The sequence below is a fragment of the Dipteris shenzhenensis genome, chromosome 29, assembly GCF_047967505.1.
Source record: "Dipteris shenzhenensis isolate YYH24624 ecotype China chromosome 29, Dip_SZ_1.0, whole genome shotgun sequence".
Classification (NCBI taxonomy): Eukaryota; Viridiplantae; Streptophyta; class Polypodiopsida; order Gleicheniales; family Dipteridaceae; genus Dipteris; species Dipteris shenzhenensis.
Window position 1 is genome coordinate 45,556,825 of NC_141624.1, and position 22,669 is coordinate 45,579,493.

Consider the following 22,669-nt stretch of genomic DNA (forward strand, 5'->3'; position numbering starts at 1 on the left):
TCATGCCTGGTGATGACCGTTGGCTTGGACAGTTCACCCCCCGTGGCATCCCACTGGTTGCAGGTCGGATGGACGACACCTCTGTTTCCTTCTTCACGGTTTTGGGGGACGGACGACTCAAGAGAGAGGGTGTGCTCATCGACCCCCTTCTCTCGTGGCAGAGGGTTCGGGTCGTAGGCCTCGTGGGGAAGGTTTGGCGGATCGATCCTAGTATAGAGCAGGATCAGCTGCACTTATGGCGACTCTGGCTTTGGGAGGGGCGGGCCCTGTCAGAGCTTGATTGGGACCCAGGTGAGTGGAGATGGCCAGAGGTTGTGGCAGGCCAGGGGCCGACTCCTTTCTTCGCTTACAGCACGACATTGGGCAGGAGACTTCTCGGGAGCATGCAGAGCCGCCCGCCCACCCAGCGGCCCAGTTGGTATGCTCAGGGTATCTCCAGGCTATTTTTGCAGGCCTTCTAGAAGGCCTTGTGGGAGAGCTGGCAGCCGCGGAAGATTTCCTACTTCCTTTGGCTACTCGCCCACAAGGGTCTTCCAGTGGGGAGCTGGTTGCGGCAGATTGGTCAGGATGGACTTTGTCAGATTTGTCATGAGGACGAGGAGTCACCAAAACACTGCCTGTGGAGCTGCACTCGCGCCCAGGAAGAGTGGAGGTGGACCTTCGGAATCCTTACTCGCGCAGCACCGGAGCTAGGTTTGATCACCTGGGACGCGTTCTGCTGGTGCAGCACCACACCTGGCTTTCATCAGTTGTTCGAGGCAGGCCCGCAGGACCCCATGTTCCTTATCACACAGGGGACTTGGGGGCCGCTTGAGGGCATCCCGCCGCACCTGGCAGAGGCGGACACAAAATCTCAGGAGAGGCTACCAGTCTGGGAGATTATTAGCAGCATCGCTGGATGGCACATTTGGACCTCGCGCTGCGCGCAGATCCTCGATGGTACCTCTCTTTCGACTGCCCAGGTCATGGCCGACATCTGGAGTGAGATTATACACACTCAGAGGCCAGTGGGACCAGATACAGGGAGATTCCCGGGCTGGCCGGGAGAAGCGGAGACGTTTCCTCCGAGATTGGGATACGCACGGCCTCTTCTTCGAGCATACTTATCAGGGCCTTCAGTGGCGCTATTCACCACCTCTCTGGCTGTTTATTCACACCCGCCTGATCCCTCCGTGAGAGTGAGGTTTTTGTTTCCATTTAGGGTTGTTGTTTCCATTTAGGGCTGCGTCCGATTTGTGAACGCAGCCCCGTCAGCTGCAAAACTGACCTCATGTATCTTGTTTTTTCGAAGTAATATAATCAGCACTGTTTTTTCAACCAAAAAAAAAAAACACGCTCAGACTTTAGCCTCTGAGTTATATAGGGTGCACAGATTAGTAGTCTTGTCATGTTCTATTCTTGGTTCCATTCGAGTAGTCCCTCACCTTTCCTCCAATAATACTTGGTTCAGAGGTCACATATCCTGTGGGACGGTTGGATGCGGGGGCCAGCCCGGTCCCTTCGAGTTTGGAGGGACACTTACAAACACTTGGAGACCGTTGCTCTAGCATCCGCAGCTGGAGGTGTCCGTGGAGCTCAGGCGAGACACACAGAGATAGACGGAGCGATTCCTGCCGGTTGGTTGGTTCCACCCAAGATTCAGATCCTCATGCCTGGTGATGACCGTTGGCTTGGACAGTTCACCCCCCGTGGCATCCCACTGGTTGCAGGTCGGATGGACGACACCTCTGTTTCCTTCTTCACGGTTTTGGGGGACGGACGACTCAAGAGAGAGGGTGTGCTCATCGACCCCCTTCTCTCATGGCAGAGGGTTCGGGTCGTAGGTCTCGTGGGGAAGGTTTGGCGGATCGATCCTAGTATAGAGCAGGATCAGCTGCACTTATGGCGACTCTGGCTTTGGGAGGGGCGGGCCCTGTCAGAGCTTGATTGGGACCCAGGTGAGTGGAGATGGCCAGAGGTTGTGGCAGGCCAGGGGCCGACTCCTTTCTTCGCTTACAGCACGACATTGGGCAGGAGACTTCTCGGGAGCATGCAGAGCCGCCCGCCCACCCAGCGGCCCAGTTGGTATGCTCAGGGTATCTCCAGGCTATTTTTGCAGGCCTTCTAGAAGGCCTTGTGGGAGAGCTGGCGGCCGCGGAAGATTTCCTACTTCCTTTGGCTACTCGCCCACAAGGGTCTTCCAGTGGGGAGCTGGTTGCGGCAAATTGGTCAGGATGGACTTTGTCAGATTTGTCATGAGGACGAGGAGTCACCAAAACACTGCCTGTGGAGCTGCACTCGCGCCCAGGAAGAGTGGAGGTGGACCTTCGGAATCCTTACTCGCGCAGCACCGGAGCTAGGTTTGATCACCTGGGACGCGTTCTGCTGGTGCAGCACCACACCTGGCTTTCATCAGTTGTTCGAGGCAGGCCCGCAGGACCCCATGTTCCTTATCACACAGGGGACTTGGGGGCCGCTTGAGGGCATCCCGCCGCACCTGGCAGAGGCGGACACAAAATCTCAGGAGAGGCTACCAGTCTGGGAGATTATTAGCAGCATCGCTGGATGGCACATTTGGACCTCGCGCTGCGCGCAGATCCTCGATGGTACCTCTCTTTCGACTGCCCAGGTCATGGCCGACATCTGGAGTGAGATTATACACACTCAGAGGCCAGTGGGACCAGATACAGGGAGATTCCCGGGTTGGCCGGGAGAAGCGGAGACGTTTCCTCCGAGATTGGGATACGCACGACCTCTTCTTCGAGCATACTTATCAGGGCCTTCAGTGGCGCTATTCACCACCTCTCTGGCTGTTTATTCACACCCGCCTGATCCCTCCGTGAGAGTGAGGTTTTTGTTTCCATTTAGGGTTGTTGTTTCCATTTAGGGCTGCGTCCGATTTGTGAACGCAGCCCCGTCAGCTGCAAAACTGACCTCATGTATCTTGTTTTTTCGAAGTAATATAATCAGCACTGTTTTTTCAACCAAAAAAAAAAAACACGCTCAGACTTTAGCCTCTGAGTTATATAGGGTGCACAGATTAGTAGTCTTGTCATGTTCTATTCTTGGTTCCATTCGAGTAGTCCCTCACCTTTCCTCCAATAATACTTGGTTCACAACCACTACTCTAGATGCAAGGTCAAGCCTGACAAAACTCCCAAAAATGAGTTTCCTCCTGATGCTCTCCATACAGGGGAGCAAACTGTTGTACTGGAGAGATACCCACCCTAACCTGACATCCTAGGTACCTGATGGAAAAACCCCTCTGAATCTAGCTGAATCCTATGTCAATCTCCCGATCTGGAGTGTCCTCTTTTTCATATCACTAGCGAAGAAAAAGGTGAGAAAACTCAGCTGAATCTGTCTCAGCTTGAGGTATTCGTCCAATTGTCTTCGCACCTCTGCTTCTTCAGTAAAACTTAACCTATAGGGAGGCCTATTTACAAGTTTGCCCCTAGGATAAGTTCAATCTTATGTTGAACATTCCGCTCTGGAGGTAATCCATAAGGCAACTCATCTATAAAACAGTCAAAGAACTCCTCCACTATTTGATCAGCCAACTTGGCTATCTCCCCATCTTGGGTAACATTAGTGCTAGCCGATCAATGGCTCTAGCAATGCTATACAAAGAAACAAAAACTCTTCTTGAGTTTTTCAAACTTCCATAACTGAAACTAACGGTCCCTGAGGTAAATCGTTTTCACCTCGTAAAACATACAACACATCGCTCATCTTAAACTGATAAATGTGTTAATTCCAATCTATGGCTGGATTCGTCTTAGAATGCCAAGCCTTAGCATTGAATAATATCATTGTTACGCACAGGTATCCAATGGCTCGGATCGATGACTTGCTAGATGCACTACATGGTACCATAATTTTCAGCAAGATAGATCTTAAGTGTGGCTATCATCAGATCCGCATTAAAGCTGAGGATGTGCATTGGACATTATGAGTTTTTAGTAATGCCATTTGAACTTACCAATGCTCCAGCTACATTCGTCATGCTTATGAACGATTTACTAGGCCCGTATATCGGGAAGTTTGTAACACATTTTATTGACGATATTCACGTTTTCAGCAAAAGTATTGCTGAGCATCGCGAACACTTCATAATAGTGTTCAGTACTTCGAGGAAAGCCAATCTGAATGTAATAAAAAGAAAAATGTACTGTGCATGGTAAGACTTCAATATTTAGGATTCATTATCAATCCTGAGGGGATGGAAATGGATCCAAAGAAAGTGGTCGCGATACTAACTTGGCTTATCCCTCAGAGTTTGACCGCTTTGCTATCATTCTTGGGATTTGTCTGATTTTATCGATGTTGGAGAAATCAGAGTCAAAGAGTATGCTCTATTGTGTACTAGAAACTAGTTTTATGAATCTATGTGTGGAAGAGTGCCATGTGGCATCTTGGGAGTTATCCCATATACATATGGTACTTGAGTGCATGTGTCCACTCTATATGAGTGTTCTACTTTCACTTGTCACATCAATTAGCTCAGTGGAGCTTTTGGTCATGAAAGTGATTTTATTTTGGTTCTTGCCTTTCCTTCCATTTCCTTCCATTTCCAATTCAAGTTATGCTTCCTTCCTTCTAGCTCCCTTATCTCTTTTCCTCCTTCCAGTTCCTTCATGTGGTATCAGAGCCATGTCCCCTTTCTAGCTTTCCTTCCTTGGGCAAACCTTAGGAGTGAGGTAGCCCGGAAATGGAAGCTACCTTCTCCCAAAGGGCAGCCCTTCCCTCAAGCTCTAGCCTCATCATGGATATCGAGATGCCGACTTGGCCCATCATCGACTTGCTGCTAGCTGAATTGGAGGAGCTGCTCATCGTCAACTTTCTACTACCTCCTGCCCGCTGTCTTCCTGCGCTGCCTCCAGCTGCACGCGCTGCCTCTTGCTCGCAGTTGCCTGTGCTGCCCCTGAGCCCCTCTTTTCCTGCTCGCTACCTCCTGCCCACTGCCTTCCTGCGCTGCCTCTCTTTCTTCCCACTATCTCCTGCTCGCTGCCTTCCTGACCGCTGCCTTTCTGTTCGCACCTGCCCATTGCTGCTGCCGCTGCAAATTCGTCATCTTGCAGCCTCCTGTTGCAGCCTCTTGTCCATGTCCCGGTCTCCAACGTTCCAGCCCTCTGTGAAGCTGTCCTGCACCTCGTGATCTACTACAGCATTCGGAGAAATCCTGATGTAGTTCGAGGCATATAATGGCTTGTGATTCATTTCAATTTGCTGCGCATCTTCACGAAGTCATTTCCCTTATGACTTCCTTATCTTCCAATTCAGTGCTCCTGAAGAAGTTCAAAGGGGAAGGATTCCCAACCTAGCAAACAAGAATGCAACTGCTGCTTATGTGAGGAGGAGTTTGGGATGTGATTGAAGATGATGAACTCAATGCTTCATCCTCCGATCTCAAAGTATGGAAGCAGAATAATGCTAAAGCCATTGCTCTTATTGGTCTTTGCCTAGCAAATACACTGATCCACCACGTGGACTTCAAGACAACAGCCAAGAATATATGGGATCACCTCGAGAGTCTTTTTCACTAACTCAAAAGTTTTTTTGAAACCCAATTCCTACAAATTGAAAAAGGAAGATAGTGATACGCTAAGTGATCACTTGGTAAAAATGCAATCTCTTGTCCATCAACTCTCAAGTTTGAAATGTGCACCGGATGATGAGGACAAGATGGCTTTTCTTATGAAGAGTAGAAAGGGGTTTCCCGGTTTGAACAAACCCTTGAAGTACTAAGGCTTGCGACTACCACATTTGATGATATGGTAGCCCTACTTATTGAAAAAGACCGTCACAATATCCCTTGTAACCAATCCTACTGATTAGGCACCTGCCTCCACAAACAAATGGAAGACCAATAAAAATGTTATTTGCAGGTTTTGTAAACAGAAAGGTCACATTGAAGCAAACTGCTTCAGGAAAAATGCAAAAGAGCAAGATGATCATCATGCCAACTTGGCCGCAGAAGACCAAGTACCAGAAGAGGCACCTGTAGAGATCCAGGTGCTTACAACTCAAGTGTCAGGCTTCTCCATTGAGGAGGAGGATGATGTTTGTGTCTTTTAGGCCCCCTTCTATCTGTGTATTCCTATTGAATCAATAAAGGTGCTCTACCTTGACTAGTCCCTCTAAAATTATGTATGCATTTGTGGCTTTGGGGTCAATAAGGGTACTCTACCCTAGGTGGTCCCCCAAAAAGTAATGGTATTGGGAGACTCCTACCCAGTTCAGAGTAACGGGGGTGACAAGTGATGGTCTACCCTTGTCGGTCGCAAGCTAACTGAGAAGTCACTCACACAAGAGGTGTTGGATAGTTGGACTTGCTCTTTGCAGTATTGCGGTGGAGGGGGGATCAATTTACTCCTTGCGTTTTGGGTCTCACACTATTTACTCTGAGTGGGGGATGTTGGAGAAATCATAGTCAAAGAGTGTGTTCTAGTTTGTACTAGAAACTAGTTTTATGAGTCTTTGTGTGAGAGAGTGCCATGTGGCATCTTGGGAGTTATCCCATATACATATGGTACTTGAGTGTGTGTCCACTCTATATGAGTGTTGTACTTTCACTTGTCACATCAATCAACTCCGTGGGGCTTTTGGTCATGTAAGTGATTTCATTTTGGTTCTTGCCTTTCCTTCCATTTCATTCCATTTTCAATTCAAGTTACAGCCGGTGGACATTTTCCTTTAGAGGACCAACTATCTTATTTTATTTGAAGCGCTTCAAGTATAAGGTTAAAGGAATTAATGTCAAGGTCCTTGGTGAGGGCGAATTGGAACTGACTAGGTGGTTCCTAAGGTCAGGGGCCTAGGTGCACCGAAATGTGAAATTGCCAAGGGGCAAATGTAATTCAAAGATACTCTAAGAGAGGGGTAAATTATATACCTAAGGATGGCCCTTGGAATGTGACATGTGGCATGTAGAACAATCTAGGGAGTTATGGGCTTTGTGTACAGCTTGCATAACGTGACAATTGTATCGAGCTGGTTGTCACAGAGATTGGCTGAGAGGTTACTATGAGTGCCATCGCCCGTGATTGAACGGAGAAACTGTATTTGTGCATTCTTTTTTTGTGGCTAGCTACGTTGGTTGTTTCAGTATGCCCTGTGTTGTAGTGATTTTCTTGTAAACTTGCTTTGGAAAAGCGAGGTAAGAGGCTTAAATGCCCCATAAACTGGCAGCCAGAAGAATGTTAGCCTTGCAAACATTCCTCTAGAAATGAAAGTACATGTATGAGAACTGATTTTGCATGTACGAGAACTAATATTGCATGTACGAGAGCACAGCTTTAGCAATGCAATGAGTCCATTTTAAGGAATTCATCTCGAGTTATGTCACATGGCTCTGGAAAGAGAATGAACTTGTTTGAATCCTCTTCCAGAAGGACAATCTTTGTGGTAGCCATCTTCAGCTGCATGACTGCATCTCTAAAACATGGCTGCTACAATGACCATCTGCCTGAAGGAGGATCCAAACCTGGTCGAGTGGGAGATGACTTGAAAGCAAGGAAGCAGGAGCCCAAGAAGAGAAAGATGAGTCGGTAGCGAGGAAGCAGGAGGCGGGACCCGAGGAAGCGAATGCACAGGCGGTCCAGTGAAAACAGTAAAGCAAGCCTAGCGTGTGTTAAATACCCCATAATACTTGTCTAATGTTCCAGAAAAACGTTTATTTGTAGAAATGACAAGACATTGTATGCCTGTTCTACTTGTCTAATGTTCCACAAAAAAATGTTTAATTGAATTGACATCGAATTCCTCTGCCATGATTGTTGGCATACTACAGGAATGAATTCAAGGTAAGCCTCAATAATCAGGCTATGCTGATTGTCACATAAGCACCTTATTTCATGGCTCATGTTTGCAAGGAACTCTGACTTTGCTTTGCTTGCTTCTTCTGCTGCTGCTTGTGACACCTGTAGCTCTCGATTAGCTCTCTCCAGCTCCTTCGTCCGAGATTTGACCTGCATTTAAAAAACAATGAGCAGAGACTAATAGCAACTAACGAAGAGCCATATATCTACCATGACACATAGGCTATGCAATGGACTATTTGAAGGCCAGTACTTTTAACGCCTCCATAGTACCTAAAACCTCAATCTGCTAAAGCAAAGTGAACCACATAGCACAAGCAAAGACAAAGAAAAAACCAAATCACATGAATCCACTTTAATGAAAAAGGGATATAAGAACAAAGAGGCCATTTTGTACATGAACTGTTAATAGCAACAGGAAACCAAATTTCAAAGCAATGCATGAAATCAGCATGTTGAGGAGACATAGAAGAATCTTCACTAAAATTTGCCAAAAAGGGGGGGGGAAATGTACATAGTCATTATCTCCTTTCAATATGAACAATATTTTCCACTCACAGAAATCTGTGTGTGAAGCCTGCTTTTACATATCTCTTACTGCAAAGGCAGAGAATAATTGCATGGCTGCAACAAGGGCCACATGGTAATCTATAAAAGTAAAGTGAGATGAAATGAAATGCTCTATAAACATACAAGGGAGGAACCCATAACATCTATGGAACAACCCAACAAAATGTAGTGATCATTCAACTGATACAGATCTGAATTGCTTCTTGTTACATTCCATATCAGAATGTGACATGACCTTGGATGGATTCAGTGACAAAAAGTCGTTAGAGTATATAAATGTGAACAGTCAATTGTTATGTAGACACATACAATAATATGGTAGTGTAGGATAGACTAGGACTAGTCTATTTTGGTGTGTAGTACTTGGATACTATATATACCAAGCACTTGTACTTCATTTTCATTGAGCATTCTATTGGAGTTTCTGTGTGACCACTTCTTGTTCACTTGTGTTTACAACCTTTCTCCATTTGTTCCTTCATGTGGTATCAGAGCCACACTCACTAGCTCCCGGTTCCTGTCTTGCCTCCCGTCACCAAGCAAGTTCTCTAGCGTCCGTGTGTTGCTTATGCTTCCATCCTGCTTCCTCTTCCTGTCTAGTGCTGACACTCAGCTCCAGCCCGCATTATCTGTCGAGAAATCCATACAGCCTGCCATATACAGAAATCCATACATGTGTTGTGCATCCGTCCATACACTCCGTACAGAAATCCATACAGCTGCCGTACTGCACATCTCATTTGTACATCCCGTACATGCCCATCCGTACAGTTGCAGCCCGCTCGTGGATCTTGCTCTAGCCTGTGCACTTTGCTCCGGCCCGTGCATTCGGTTCCAGTCTGTTTGTGTGATGCTCCAGCCTGTGCACTCTTCTGGCATAAAAGTGCATTTGGGGATTATTTTCGTGAGCCCATAGGCACACATTTGCACTTGAGGTGTATTTTGTTGGTTGATTGCAGAGCAGTCAGTTCCACTTTGCAGTGGTTGATGCCATACGTGCAGTGATTGCACAGAGCAGAGACACTTTCCATTCAGTTGCATTCTTCTTTACAGGTGCATTTGCAGTCAGTGTTGTTTTGGTAGTCAGGATGTCTTAGAATGAGAGCTTTGGTATTATGATGACCGAGGGTGATAAGTTGGAAGGGTCCAACTATGTGCCTTGTGATCATTCATGCTCAAGAATATTTTGGTTTGCAAGAACTTATGGGATATTGTGAGTAGTGATGAGGCTAGGCCTATTGAATGTAGTACTAGCTCATCCTCTACCACCACTTCTACTACTCCTGCTGCTGCCACTACTACTGCCGCTCCTTCGCCGGCACTTTTGGAAGAGCAAAAGAAGTTTGATCGTAGAAACGCCCAGCCTTTGTTCTTGACTGCCTCATCAGTGAAGAGGGACATTATGACAACCATTAAGTCATGCACAGATGCAAAGGATGCGTGGGAAAAGTTGGCAAACGTGTATAATGTCAAGAATGAGGAAAGGGTCATTGTATTGACCTATAAGCTCAAGGAGCAGAAGATGCAATAAGGTCAGTCAATCACAGAACACGTTACAAAGATAACTGACCTCAGAGATTAGTTAGCAAGTGTTGATGAGAAAATAGATGACAAGAAATTAGTCTCTATCACTCTCATTAGCTTGGCTCCCTCTTATGGCACATTTGTGACCTCTTGGACTATTATGCTAAGGGCAACCCCTCTCTCGTTTGATGAGCTAGTTGGGTTGTTGTTATAGGAAGAGGAGAGGACCTCCAATTTTGCCTATTCTTCCCATCAAGGTGAGCAATCACTTGCTACCCAAGGAAAGGGCAAATTTCAGCAAAAGGGAGGTCACTTTCAGAAAAAGAACAGCCATACATATCAGCCCAAGAATGAGGAGAATGCAAGTACAAATCAAGGTCCTAAGGTAAATAAGGGCAGATGCAACTATTGTAAACAGCAAGGTCATTATATTGCAGAGTGTCAGAAAAGGATTGCTAATAAGAAGAAAAGGCAATGCACAAGCAGTAATTTTGTTGCACCAGCTGAAAATGCAAATGCTCCACCACAAGCACACTTTGCACAAGAGGACAAAGATTTTGTGCTTGTTGCAGTTCAGGACAGCTTTGATGGCAGGGGGGGTTCTAGTGCACATTCTCTGCTCAAAGCCGGGTATTTGCACTTGGGACATGGAAAGATTTTTTTCAACCCTTTCATGCTGGGGTTGGACCCTAGGGATGAGGCCAAGCAGGGGTTTTCTTTTTTCGTCCATTTTCTTGGTCTCCCACAGGTTTACCATCGCTTACTCTTGGTGATTGGAGCTGGTATTGTCACTAAGATCACCCCCTCCCTGGTTTGCCCTCGACAGCTGCAAAGGCGATCAGGTCCGACAGGGTTCCTAGAGTTAGGGTCCTTACATTGGAACCTAGTTTATCAGATGATCATATCATACTTCAGCGTCCGAATGGTTCTTTCTTTTGAAAGAGAATGGAGATAGCGGGCAGACAAGACTGGTGCAGGATCTGTAGGACTATTGGGCATTTCGCCAAGGAATGCCCAAAAACGAAGAAGAGGCCTAAAAACCTTCAAGTACAGCACCTTTCCCTAGACCTCGGCAGGGGGGTGGTACAGTTCCAGCACCTCCTCCTCAACCTCGACAAGGTGTTGGTACAGTTCTAACACCTCCTCCTCGACCTCGATAGGGTGTTGGTACAGCTCCTCCATGGCCCCTGCTGTCCCCAGATGGGTTTCGGTGCGTGTGCGTCCCTCACACCCTCCAGATCAGGAGGCCGCCATCCAAGACGTCATCCCCTCTGGAGCTTTGGATATTCCCATTCTTGTTCCTCCTATTAATGTTGTACATCACTTGGTTTAGGGTGCTAGTGCTCCAAATGCAACCTTGGTTGCTACTGACTCAACGTCAGCTTCAGCCCCTCTTCTTAGCCACGCTCTTGATGATATCTCCTCGGCTAGAGAGGCCCCCACAGTTTTTCAGGATCTTGGCATTTCAGAGCAGTCCCCTCCCATAGCTCCCCTCTTGGACAGAGGTCCACGAGAACTCTTTCGTAGTCCTGGCTGTTACGCTCTAGCCGAGGTAGCATGACCTCGGAAGAATCAGTCGACATTTCCCTTATAGGATCTATCTCTGTAATATATGTGTTTGCGCTTCATGTAAATGATCGGGAGGGATTTAATGTCAAGGTCCTAGGTGAGGGCTGATAGCACCAGACTAGATAGATCTGAGACCAAGGGCCTAGTGCTAAGATTGTGCCTAGGGGCAAGGAATTAAATGCATCCCAAGAGAGGGGTGAAATGTTGCATTAGGAAGGCCCTATATGGATGACATGTGGCATCTAGATCTATCTAGGGATTTGGGGTTTGCTAAGGCTAGAGAGAGAAGAGAAGGATTTGATTCACGTGGATTTTGGTAACGTAGCTCTCTGCCTCGCTTGTGAGCCTTAGCAAGAATTGGCTAGGAGGAGAATCATGGTGCTGCTCCCGTGATCTGCACTAGAGGCTAGATTAGGAATTAGAGTGTGACAATTGGTATCAGAGCTTGGGCTAGAGGATGAGAGGGGTTTTGTGAGCTACGATGAAACGAATTGTGAAGCGTAGGCTATTCGTGAACGACCTGTGACGTGGATTGGACGGGACGTGAAGCGTAGGCTATTCGTGAATGACCTGCGACGTGGATTGGACGGGACGTGAAGAGAGAGAAGGTCCTTCGACGAGGGATGAAGAGCGACGCAGAGTGGAGCTGTCGTGACAACGGTCGATAGGCTGGAGAGAGCAGAATTGCGGGAGGCTTTCAACGCGGTACGTGAATTGGGCGACGCACAAGGCTTTCAAAGCGATACGTGGATTGGGCGACGCACAAGACCTCCACGCGACGGGCTGACCTGACGAACCACAGAGAAAGGACCGATTCCTTTGGTAGACCGACGTACGCAAGTGGCTCGTGAACGGGAAGGCCTGCAACGTGACATGTGATTACTGGTATCTCCAAGGAGCAGCAGCAGCTCGTGAGCGGTGTGCAGGAGCAAATTGCTCGGGTGAGCACGTAGTCAGGATTTGGCACAGCGAACACGAAGGCATAGGACCCACAGGCTTCGGGATATCTGGCTGCCTCGACCCGTGCCAGTTTTCGATTCCTTCAGACAGATTTTGATCGGAGTTCATAGACCAGGGGGCTCTCTGTCACTTCTGTCAATGCTGTGTTTTCTTCTCTTGTTTTAGTTTGGTGATGCTCCGCTTGCATATGAGTTTCCAGTCTACGATGCTATAGGGACAGATTATGCCTGTGCAGATGCCTGTATACTTGAGTCTGAGTTAATTTGCAGAAATTTCCCTAGTATAGGGAAAACCGGGATTTGAATATATGCTTGTGTCAAGTGCGTAGTTAGTGTGCATGTCAGATTGCAGGAATTCCCTAGTATAGGGAATTGTGTTTAGAGTGTCAGTACACTGAATTGTGTCAGCTTGTGATTACAGTGTTCTAGGGGTGTTTTTTTTTTTTTTTTTTTTTTTTTTTAAATAAAGCCCCAAAACAAAACACCTACTGAACTAAATGGAAGCAGAAGAAGGGGCTTCCAGGAGGGACCCTGGTGAATCAGGAGTCCGGCCGACCCAGCAGGCATCGCGCCCAGTAGCTCACACTTTATCTGGCAGAATTGCATTGTTGGAGGATGCCTTGCAACAGTTGTTAGCGCAGCAATTACAAGCCAACGCAGGGCAATCTGAACTTAGGAGAGCGTTACAGAGTATGTCTGCCAGACCTTCTCGAGAGTAGAAGGGTAAGGCTCCAATGGAACTGGAGTCTAGTGTCCATACGGTCGAGCCTAGGAAGGCTAAAGTGCCAAATATTGCCAATTACAGACCGGAAAAGTATTCTGGTCGGATGAACGACCGTAGCTCCGATGTCATTGAGACCTGGCTACACAAATGGGACGAGGCGTTCGCCATTTGTGAGATCAGAAATGACATCAAAAAGATCCGCGAGGCCACCCATATGTTTAGTGAGGCAGCGGATCGGTGGTGGATTAAACAACAAAAAGATGGCATAGCATCCACTACCTGGGAGGGGTTTAAAAGAGAGTTCAGGAAACACTTCTTACCTCCGGACGAAGCATCCCGAGCTTGGGATCAATATAGGAACCTTCGTCAGAGAAATTTATCAGTGGCAGAATACACTGATAAGTTTCGAGAGAGTGTAATGAAGGTTGATGAACCCCTGCCTCAATCAATCCAAGTGAAAGATTTCATATTCGGATTGAATGATCGAATAAAAATGGAAGTTCGGGCTAAGTACGCGAACACGCTAGATGATGCAATAGCTATAGCCCTGAACTACGAGGATGCCAAGGGCAGCAAGCCAAGTGGGTTTGCACAGGTCGGAACCCAGTATGGGTATCCGAAGAAGTCTGGGTTTAAGAAGAAGTGGGCTAGTAGAGGGAGTGGTTCGCAGCCGAGTGGTCAAGCCAAGCAGGCGAGACCGGCTGAAACTCCTAAACCAAGTACCACCATTGGAGTGAAGAGGAAAGTAACTCCAATGGCAGCCCGGGCTTGGTCTAAATCTCCCTTGAACCTAGAACAGCGGGAAAAAGCGAGGAGAGAAGGCTTATGCTTTGGTTGCCTTCAACCTCATCAGTGGAGAGATTGTCCACGTAATAAAGATCGTCGGATGGCTGAGATGGTGATCTCAGAGTGCGACGTGGAGATGCAGGGAAGTCCCAGAGCGGAAGAGATGCAGATTCAGCTAGCGGGATCTTCTCAGAGGTTAGTACCTTGTTTGTTCGTGTGTCTGTTGCTAAGTTAGTGACGAGTGCACCTGATAACATCCTATCTAAGCCCGCAGCAACGGGGTATACCGCCTTTAATGATACGGAGTTAATTAAAATAAAAGGGCAAGTGGCCAGTCATGATGTCATTGTGTTGTTTGACTCGGCGTCAACTCACAATGTGATTAACTCCAAGCTCGTGAAGAGGCTGAAACTAAAGACAAGTCCATCTGACTATGCGTATACAGTCAGGATGGCCGATGGAAGTTCAACTGAAGTATGGGACCAAAGGGTTACCCAGTTGGAGCTTCGGATTCAGGACTATGCTGAGAAGCTTGATTTTGAAATAACCAAGCTTGCTCATGTGGATATAGCCCTGGGAATGGCGTGGCATTCTAGGAAGAATCCAGCCATTGATTGGAAAAAGCACGTATATCAATTCAAGATGAATGATGTGCTTTATGTCTTGCGAGGTGAAAGAGATATACCTCAGGGACCGTTGGTTTCCGTGATGGAAATCAGAAAGAGTTTTTGTACCTTTGCACAGCATCGGTAGAGTCGGTGGATAATTCTGTGACTAGCACTGATGTTACGCAAAGTGGTGAGATGGCCAAGCTGGCTAATCTTATAACAGAGGAGTTCTCTGAATGTTTTAGGGATGAACTACCTTATGGGTTACCTCCAGAACGGAAAGTTCAACATAAGATTGAACTGATCCCGGGGGCAGAACCTGTAAATAGACCTCCCTATAGAATGAGTTTTACTGAAGAGGCGGAGGTGCGTAGACAACTGGAAGAATACCTCAAGTTGGGGCAGATTCAACCAAGTTTCTCACCTTTTGCTTCGCCAGTGATATTAAAGAAGAAAAAGGATGATACGTTTCGCCTCTGTATAGATTACAGAGCATTAAATAATATCACTGTTAAGCACAGGTATCCGATGGCTCGGATTGATGATTTGCTAGATGCATTACATGGAGCCGTGATTTTTAGTAAGATAGATCTTAAGTGTGGCTACCATCAGATCCGGATTAGAGCCGAGGATGTGCATAAGACCGCTTTCAGAAGCAGGTTTGGTCATTATGAGTTTTTGGTAATGCCCTTTGGACTTACCAATGCTCCAGCGACCTTCGTCATGCTTATGAACGATTTACTACGTCCGTATATCGGAAAGTTCGTAGTACATTTCATAGACGATATCCTAATATTCAGTAAGAGTGTTACTGAACATCGTGAACACTTAAGGATAGTGTTCAGTACTTTGAGGAAAGCCAGTCTTTATGTGAATAAAAAGAAAACTATACTGTGTATGGTTAGGCTTGAGTATTTAGGGTTCATAATTACTCCACAGGGGGTAGAAATGGATCCGAAGAAAGTGGCTGCGATACTGACTTGGCCACTGACTGATCTGACCTCAGATAAAGTACCTTTTGTTTGGGGACAGAATCAACAGGAAAGTTTTAACACCATAAAACAAGCTGTGGTCTCAGGACCGGTGTTAAAAATAGTTGATCCCCAGAAACCGTTGTTCCTAGAAACCGATGCAAGTGGCATTGCGGTAGGAGCAGTCCTCCTTCAAGAGGGAAGGCCAGTAGCCTTTGAAAGCAAGAAGCTTTCTCCCTCTCAAAGGAATTGGCCAACTCATGAATTGGAGTTGTATGCTGTTATCCATGCTTTGAAAACATGGAGGCATTATCTGTATGGTTCAGAGTTTTATGTGGATGTGGATCATGATACTCTGAAACATTTTTGTAAACAGCCTGACTTGAGGGGCCGCCAAGCTAGGTGGGCAGATCTCATGCAGGAGTTTAATCTAACGATTCGGTACTGAAGAGGAAAAGACAATAAGGTAGCTGATGCGTTGTCTCGCATTATGCACAACCTGAGTTTCACGGTATTAGAGAGTGCTCTAATGACCGAGATCAGAGAAACTCAAAAGGTGGACGAGTTTGTCCAGAGCTTATGGCCTAAAGTTCATGTGTTAAAACCCGGGGAAAATGAAAAGGATGACCTGGCATCCAGAAAAGGCCAAACTTATGCAAGATATACCATAAGGGATGGTATGCTAGTTAGAAATGGCAAGGTGGTAGTACCTGGTCAGAATGATCTCAGGCAGAGAGTCATTCGACAATGCCATGATAGCCCGTGTGCGGGACATCCAGGTGTCGAGAAGACATATGATCTCGTGAAGCAAGATTTCTTTTGGCCAAAGATGAAAAAACATATTCATGAATATGTGACACGGTGTTTCTCGTGTCAGGTAAGTAAGGCCGAGCGGGTGAAGCCACCCGAACTTTTACAGCCCTTGGAAATACCACTAAGTAAGTGGGAGAGCATTTCCATGGACTTTATTGTAGGGCTGCCTGCAACACAAGGAGGGTATAATTCTATCCTTGTGGTGGTTGATCGTCTAACCAAGATGGCTCACTTCATTCCGACTAGAGAGTCTGTTAGTGCCCCGCAAGTGGCGGATTTGTTCATTAGACATATATTCCGTCTGCATGGATTACCTAGATCCATAGTGTCAGACCGAGATGTCAGATTTACCGGTCATTTCTGGACAGCGGTATTCGAGACACTGAGGACTGAGTTAGGAATGAGTAGTGGGGATCATCCTGAGACGGATGGTCAGACGGAGAGAGTCAACCAAACTTTAGAGGATATGCTGAGGGCATATGTGTCATTGAGGCAACATACATGGGACAAGTGGTTGCCATTGTTGGAGTTTGCCTACAATGATAGGAAACATGCATCTACTGGGTTCAGTCCGTTTCAACTGAACTATGGTTATAGACCAGCTAATCCAACTATAGTTGGAGTACCTCAGAAAGTGCCTAGTGCCGCGAACTTTGTAGTTCAGATGCGGGAGATGCTAGCACTTGCGAGAGCTAATATCCGCCAGGCTATGGATAGAGCCAAGGTGTATGCGGATGAAAATCGGTCTATAAGAGTATTTGAAGAAGGAGAAAAAGTTTTTCTCAGAATTCCTTCGCACTCGAAGTCGTTGACTTCAGGAGAGTGTGCTAAGTTATCACCTCGATACTGTGGGCCGTGGTTAATTCTAAAGAGAATAGGCAGTGTAGCCTATAGATTAGAATTGCCACAGGGGTGTAAGGTGCACCCGGTTTTTCATGTTTCACGTTTAAAGAAATTTTTACATACAGGCGACTCACTAATCGAAGGTGTGGTTTTGTTTCAAGAGATAGAGGATATTGCAAGGCGCAAACCAACAAGAATCCTGGACCGAGGAACAATGCAAATACGAAATCGAAAGATACCCACGGTGTTGGTTGCATGGCATGGTCAGCCTCTATCCGAAGCTACCTGGGAGTCCGTATATCAGTTGCGGAGAGTGTTCCCAGACTTTATCATCGAGGACGCTGATGCCTGAAGAGGGAAGGAATGTTACGCTCTAGCCGAGGTAGCATGACCTCGGAAGAATCGGTCGACATTTCCCTTATAGGATCTATCTCTGTAATATATGTGTTTGCGCTTCATGTAAATGATCGGGAGGGATTTAATGTCAAGGTCCTAGGTGAGGGCTGATAGCACCAGACTAGATAGATCTGAGACCAAGGGCCTAGTGCTAAGATTGTGCCTAGGGGCAAGGAATTAAATGCATCCCAAGAGAGGGGTGAAATGTTGCATTAGGAAGGCCCTATATGGATGACATGTGGCATCTAGATCTATCTAGGGATTTGGGGTTTGCTAAGGCTAGAGAGAGAAGAGAAGGATTTGATTCACGTGGATTTTGGTAACGTAGCTCTCTGCCTCGCTTGTGAGCCTTAGCAAGAATTGGCTGGGAGGAGAATCATGGTGTTGCTCCCGTGATCTGCACTAGAGGCTAGATTAGGAATTAGAGTGTGACACTGGCAGATCTCACAAACTTCCCAAAAGAAAAATTTTGTGCCTTCTACTTTTGGTGAGACAGTGGTTGGGGTTCCTGTTGACAGGGTGTCTTCTTTCTCAGGTGGACGAGTCCTTTCCCTTGTGGATTTTCCTCCACTTGGCTCCGAAGTCTTCCCCCATTGAGGGGATTGGTGGCGTCCCTAATTGCCGCCGTAGACAGGTGATCAAGAATCAGCTTCGTCCAAGTGTTTTTGGTGGCTCCATTGATGTCTTATTCATTCAGTAGCACAAGCTGGATGACCGAGATTGCACAAAGTCAGGTAAAATGCTTTCAGGCCACACTTTTTGGTCACCTGCTTTGGGCACCAGGGGAGGCACGTGCATTTCAATGTTAAACTCTTTTCTTCCCCTAGTTATTGGTGAAAGATGTCAATAAAGCTCCAGTATCTGCTAGAACATGTACCAAATAAGTCACACCACTAACCAAATATGTCAATGATTAAGCTCTTGTAAGTTTTGAGAATGTACCTGAGACTCTCGTCTCTGTACAATCCTACTTAGTGTTAGATTTTTGTACAAAAGTCATGGGTGATTTTATGTTTGCCTTCTCCAATGGCTCCTTACTCATTGCTAAGAATTCCTATAGTAGGTCGGTAGTCACCGATTTCGTTTCATGTCGGGCAATCTGAAATGTGTCTAAAAGGTAAGTTGATCACGGAGTTATCTTCCCCTCTAGAGCCCAATGGATTCTTCTTTTGATTGGGGGAGGTAAGGTTGGATTTCTCAACCTCTTCGCTCCTAATAATAGAGGGGATCCAGAACAAACTTGTTCTAGAAGTAGTTGCTCTCCTGGGCCCCCATTGTTGATTCGCGGGTCATTGGAGGAGACTTCAACATGGTGGAGTTGCCTTCAGACAAAAAAGAAAGCACAGAGAGTGGCCTCCACTCCTCGGAGAGAGCAGCTTGGGATGCATTTCTCTTCAGTTTCAGTGGCAGAGATGCTCGGTTTCATGATGCCTGCCTTTCACGTTCAACAATCACTCTTGTTTTCTTGGTCGAACACAAGACCGCAGATGCCTATCCATGCATGGATTGACCAGTTCTATGTTGATGATTGGGCCTTGGATAGAGGAGGTTCAGTTTGCATTGCCCCTAGGTTTCTACTTCGGATCACTTTCTGGTGGTGCTAATGATTTCTGAGCCGCACTTGAGAGGTCGATCCGCCAATATTAGGATTCCTAATGCCCATTATGCAGAGGAGGACCTCACAGAGGCAGCTTTGCAGATCTAGGTTTCTCACTTACAGGGTGGAGTGCCTTACCCATCGCATTTGGCACATGCCCTCTCCGATATTACTGACTTCTACCATGTGGTTGCGAGTACGAGGAGACATGAGATTCTTAGACTAGAGATTGGTGTTTGTCAACAGTTGGCAGCATTGCAGAGGGAAGAGCAGAAGACGCCACACAATGCTTGGATTCATGAGCGCCTTGCTGCAACAAGGGCTCACCAGCAAGTTTTGTTAGATCAGAGAGTAGAGTATGCCTTTCATGCACGAGAGTCCTTCTGGATCCAGATGGGAGGTAGGGTCAATAAGCATTTCTTCTCTACTCATGGCCCCAGACATAGTAAAGAGAGTGTTTCTCAGCTCATTGACTCATATGGAGTTTTACAGTAAGATCCGTATGCAATCATGGGCATAGCTACAGATTTCTATGCCTCCCAGTACAAGTTTATTTCACAGAGAGGGAAGGAAGAACAGAGATTCCGGACAGACAAATAAGCTGAAAGGTACACAGATATGTATATCTGACCATCTTAGCTTTTTGAGTTTTTTATTTACTCTCCTAGAGAGTTGAGAAATACTTTCTCTGACATGTCTGGGGCCAATCCGTAGCCTTATTGACTCTCCCTCCCATTTGTATCCAAAAGGATCCTCCTGTCAATGAGGATAGTCAGCTAGAACATACAGGGCCTAGGCGGAGTTCCACGCCGTCACCGTAGGCAGCTGATCCGGAATCAGCTTCATCCAGGTGTCACTGGAGGTGCTATTGATATCCTTTTTATCCAGGAACACAAGTTGGATGCCAGTGATTGCTCTAAGTCTGGCAAACTACTTTCTGGTCATACTTTTTGGTCGCCTGCCTTGGGCACCAGGGGGGCACTTCTATTTCAGTTTCGCAGTCAGTTCTCCCCTTGGTTGTTGGACACGGAGTCATTATTCCCTCTAGAGCTCAGTGGAATTAGAGGGTGTAAGGTTGGTTTCCTTCACCTGTATGCCTCCAACATTAGAGGGGAACGTGTCTTTATCTGGAAGGATTTGCTCTCCTGGGCCCCCATTGCAGATTCATGGGTGATTGGAGGTGACTTTAACATGGTTGAGTTACCGTCAAACAAAAAAGGGGATAGAGAAGGAGGACTTCACTCTTTGGAGAGAGCAACTTGGGATGCCTTTCTTTTTCACTGCTGTGGCAGAGATACTTGGTTGGACGATGCCTTTCTTATTCAGCCACAGTCTCTCCTATTCTCTTGGTCGAACAGGAGGCAGCAGATGCCTATTCATGCACGTATTGACAGATTCTATGTAGATGATTGGGCACTTGACAGAGGTGGATCGATATGCATTGCTACTGGGATTTCCTCTTCAGACCACTTTCCTGTTGTGCTAGCTATCTCAGAGCCTCACTTGAGAGGCCAATCTGCCAGCATCAAGATTCCCGATGCCTTGTACACAGAGGAGGACCTTACAGAGGCAGCCTTGCAGATATGGGTTTCTCATGTCCAGGGTGGGCAGCCATTGCCATCACAGGTGGCTGCTGCCCTTTCTGGTATTAGCGACTTCTACCTCTCAATTGCTCGTACCAAGAGACGAGATATTCTCAGACGTGAGATTGGTGTTCGCCAGCAGTTGGCAGCTTTGCAGAGGGAAGAGCAAAAACGGCCTTCAAATGCTTGGATTCAGGAGCGCCTTGCTACAGCAAGGGCTCATCAGCAGGTATTGCTTGATCAGAGAGCAGAGTATGCCTTTCATGCACGGGAGTCCTTCTGGATTCAGATGGGTGGCAGAGTCGATAAACACTTTTTCTCTACTCTTGGCCCTAGACATAGTAGAGAGAGTGTATCCCAACTTATTGACTCACATGGGGTTTTACAAACAGATCCTGATGATGTCTTGTGCATAGCTTCAAATTTTTATGCCGCCCTTCTTACTGCTGATCCTGAGACACGGGATAGAGAGGATGCTAGACAGGTTATTTGGCAGAGCATCCCTTTGTTGGTGAAACCGGATATGCACGTTTCACCAACAGAGTTCAGGACTGCACTTTCAGCCCTTCACAAGGGCAAGTGCCCAGGTTCGAATGGCCTTACCCCCTCTTTTTTCATTGCATTCTGGGATATGAGACTACATTACTTCAGCCCTGCAAGGTATTTGGGACTTTGGTGAGATGCCCGGGTCGCTTACAGAAGATCACATCCACCTTATCCCGAAAGGAAATTGCAGAAATCTAGTGTCCTAGTGGAGGCCTATCACACTTCTAGGGACTTGTTACAAAATTCTGGCCAAGGCAATCAGCCTCCGATTTCAGCCCCTTCTCCCAGATCTTATTCACGACACTCGGACGGGATTTGTGCATGGCAGAAGCATTTTTTATAACATTTTCTCTTTCTAGGAAGCCTCAGAGTGGGCCATGCAGAGTAGCCAAAATCTAGCCATTCTACTTTTGGATTTTGAGAAAGCTTATGACAGAGTAGATTGGGGTTTTTTGGAGGGCACCCTTCTACGTTTTGGCTTTACTTGGATGCCACTCCACAGAGGCTCACTTCTTTCAGGACAGCATCGGATTTATTTTGCTTGGCGGCGGGGGCGCAGATAAATTGGCATAAATCCAATGGCTTTTGGATCAATGATGAGGACACTCCAGTTTGGGGGCTTGACATAGGATTCACTTGGGTTCAGAGGGGTGTGCCTGTCAAGTATTTGGGCTGCCAGGTCGGCTTAAATATTTCTTCCACACAGCAGTTTGCTCCCGTGCTGGAGAGCATCAGGAGAAAGCTCCTTTTTTGGAGCTCAGCCAAGCTGGATCTTGCCTCTAGAGTTGTGGTGGTCAACCAAGTCCTCTTGGCCATGGCCTGGTATGTTTGTTGTTGCTGGTGCTATTCTAGGGACTGCATCACTCAGCTCAGGAGACCGATCAGAAATTTTTTTGGGAGTGGGCTTGATGGCACAGCAGATACCTTAGCTAGGGTGGCTTGGGAGACCCTCATCCTTCCTACACAGGAAGGGGGTCTCAATATTATTGATCCAGATTTACAGTGCAGAGCTTTACTATGCAAGATGGTGGTGCGGGGACTTATGCCAGGGCAGGAACCGTGGAAGGCCTTTCTTATTAGCAACATAAAGAGGTGCACACCTTCTTCAGGAGGAGACTGGATGAGCAGAATTAGGTGGATCTTCACCACAGCACACCTCAGATAACCTTCGTCCTCTCATGGTTGCCATTCTGAAAGCATGGGCCAGTTTCAGGAGCACTCTTGTGAGGATTCCTCCTTCCTCTCGTGAAGAGATTGATAGGCAACCCATCATGTGGAATGACAGTATTTTAGATGATGATGGCAGACCACTTGGTGCCTCACTCTACATGCAGTGGTCCAGGTGGGAGAGGGGACCTGCATCATCTTTGGGGTCTTGGAA

General features: G+C 46.8%; 1 protein-coding gene across 4 annotated transcripts in view; it reads right to left on the minus strand.

The window, feature by feature from the left end:
• LOC147882917 (osmosensing histidine protein kinase SLN1-like) overlaps positions 1-22,669 on the minus strand; it is a 148,990-nt gene that overhangs the window by 81,075 nt on the left and 45,246 nt on the right. For all 4 annotated transcript variants that reach the window (XM_087400284.1, XM_087400285.1, XM_087400287.1 and 1 more), the window contains exon 4: positions 7,828-7,949. In XM_087400284.1, coding sequence (XP_087256410.1) covers positions 7,828-7,949 — 122 coding nt within the window. The remainder of the gene's footprint in view (positions 1-7,827; positions 7,950-22,669) is intronic.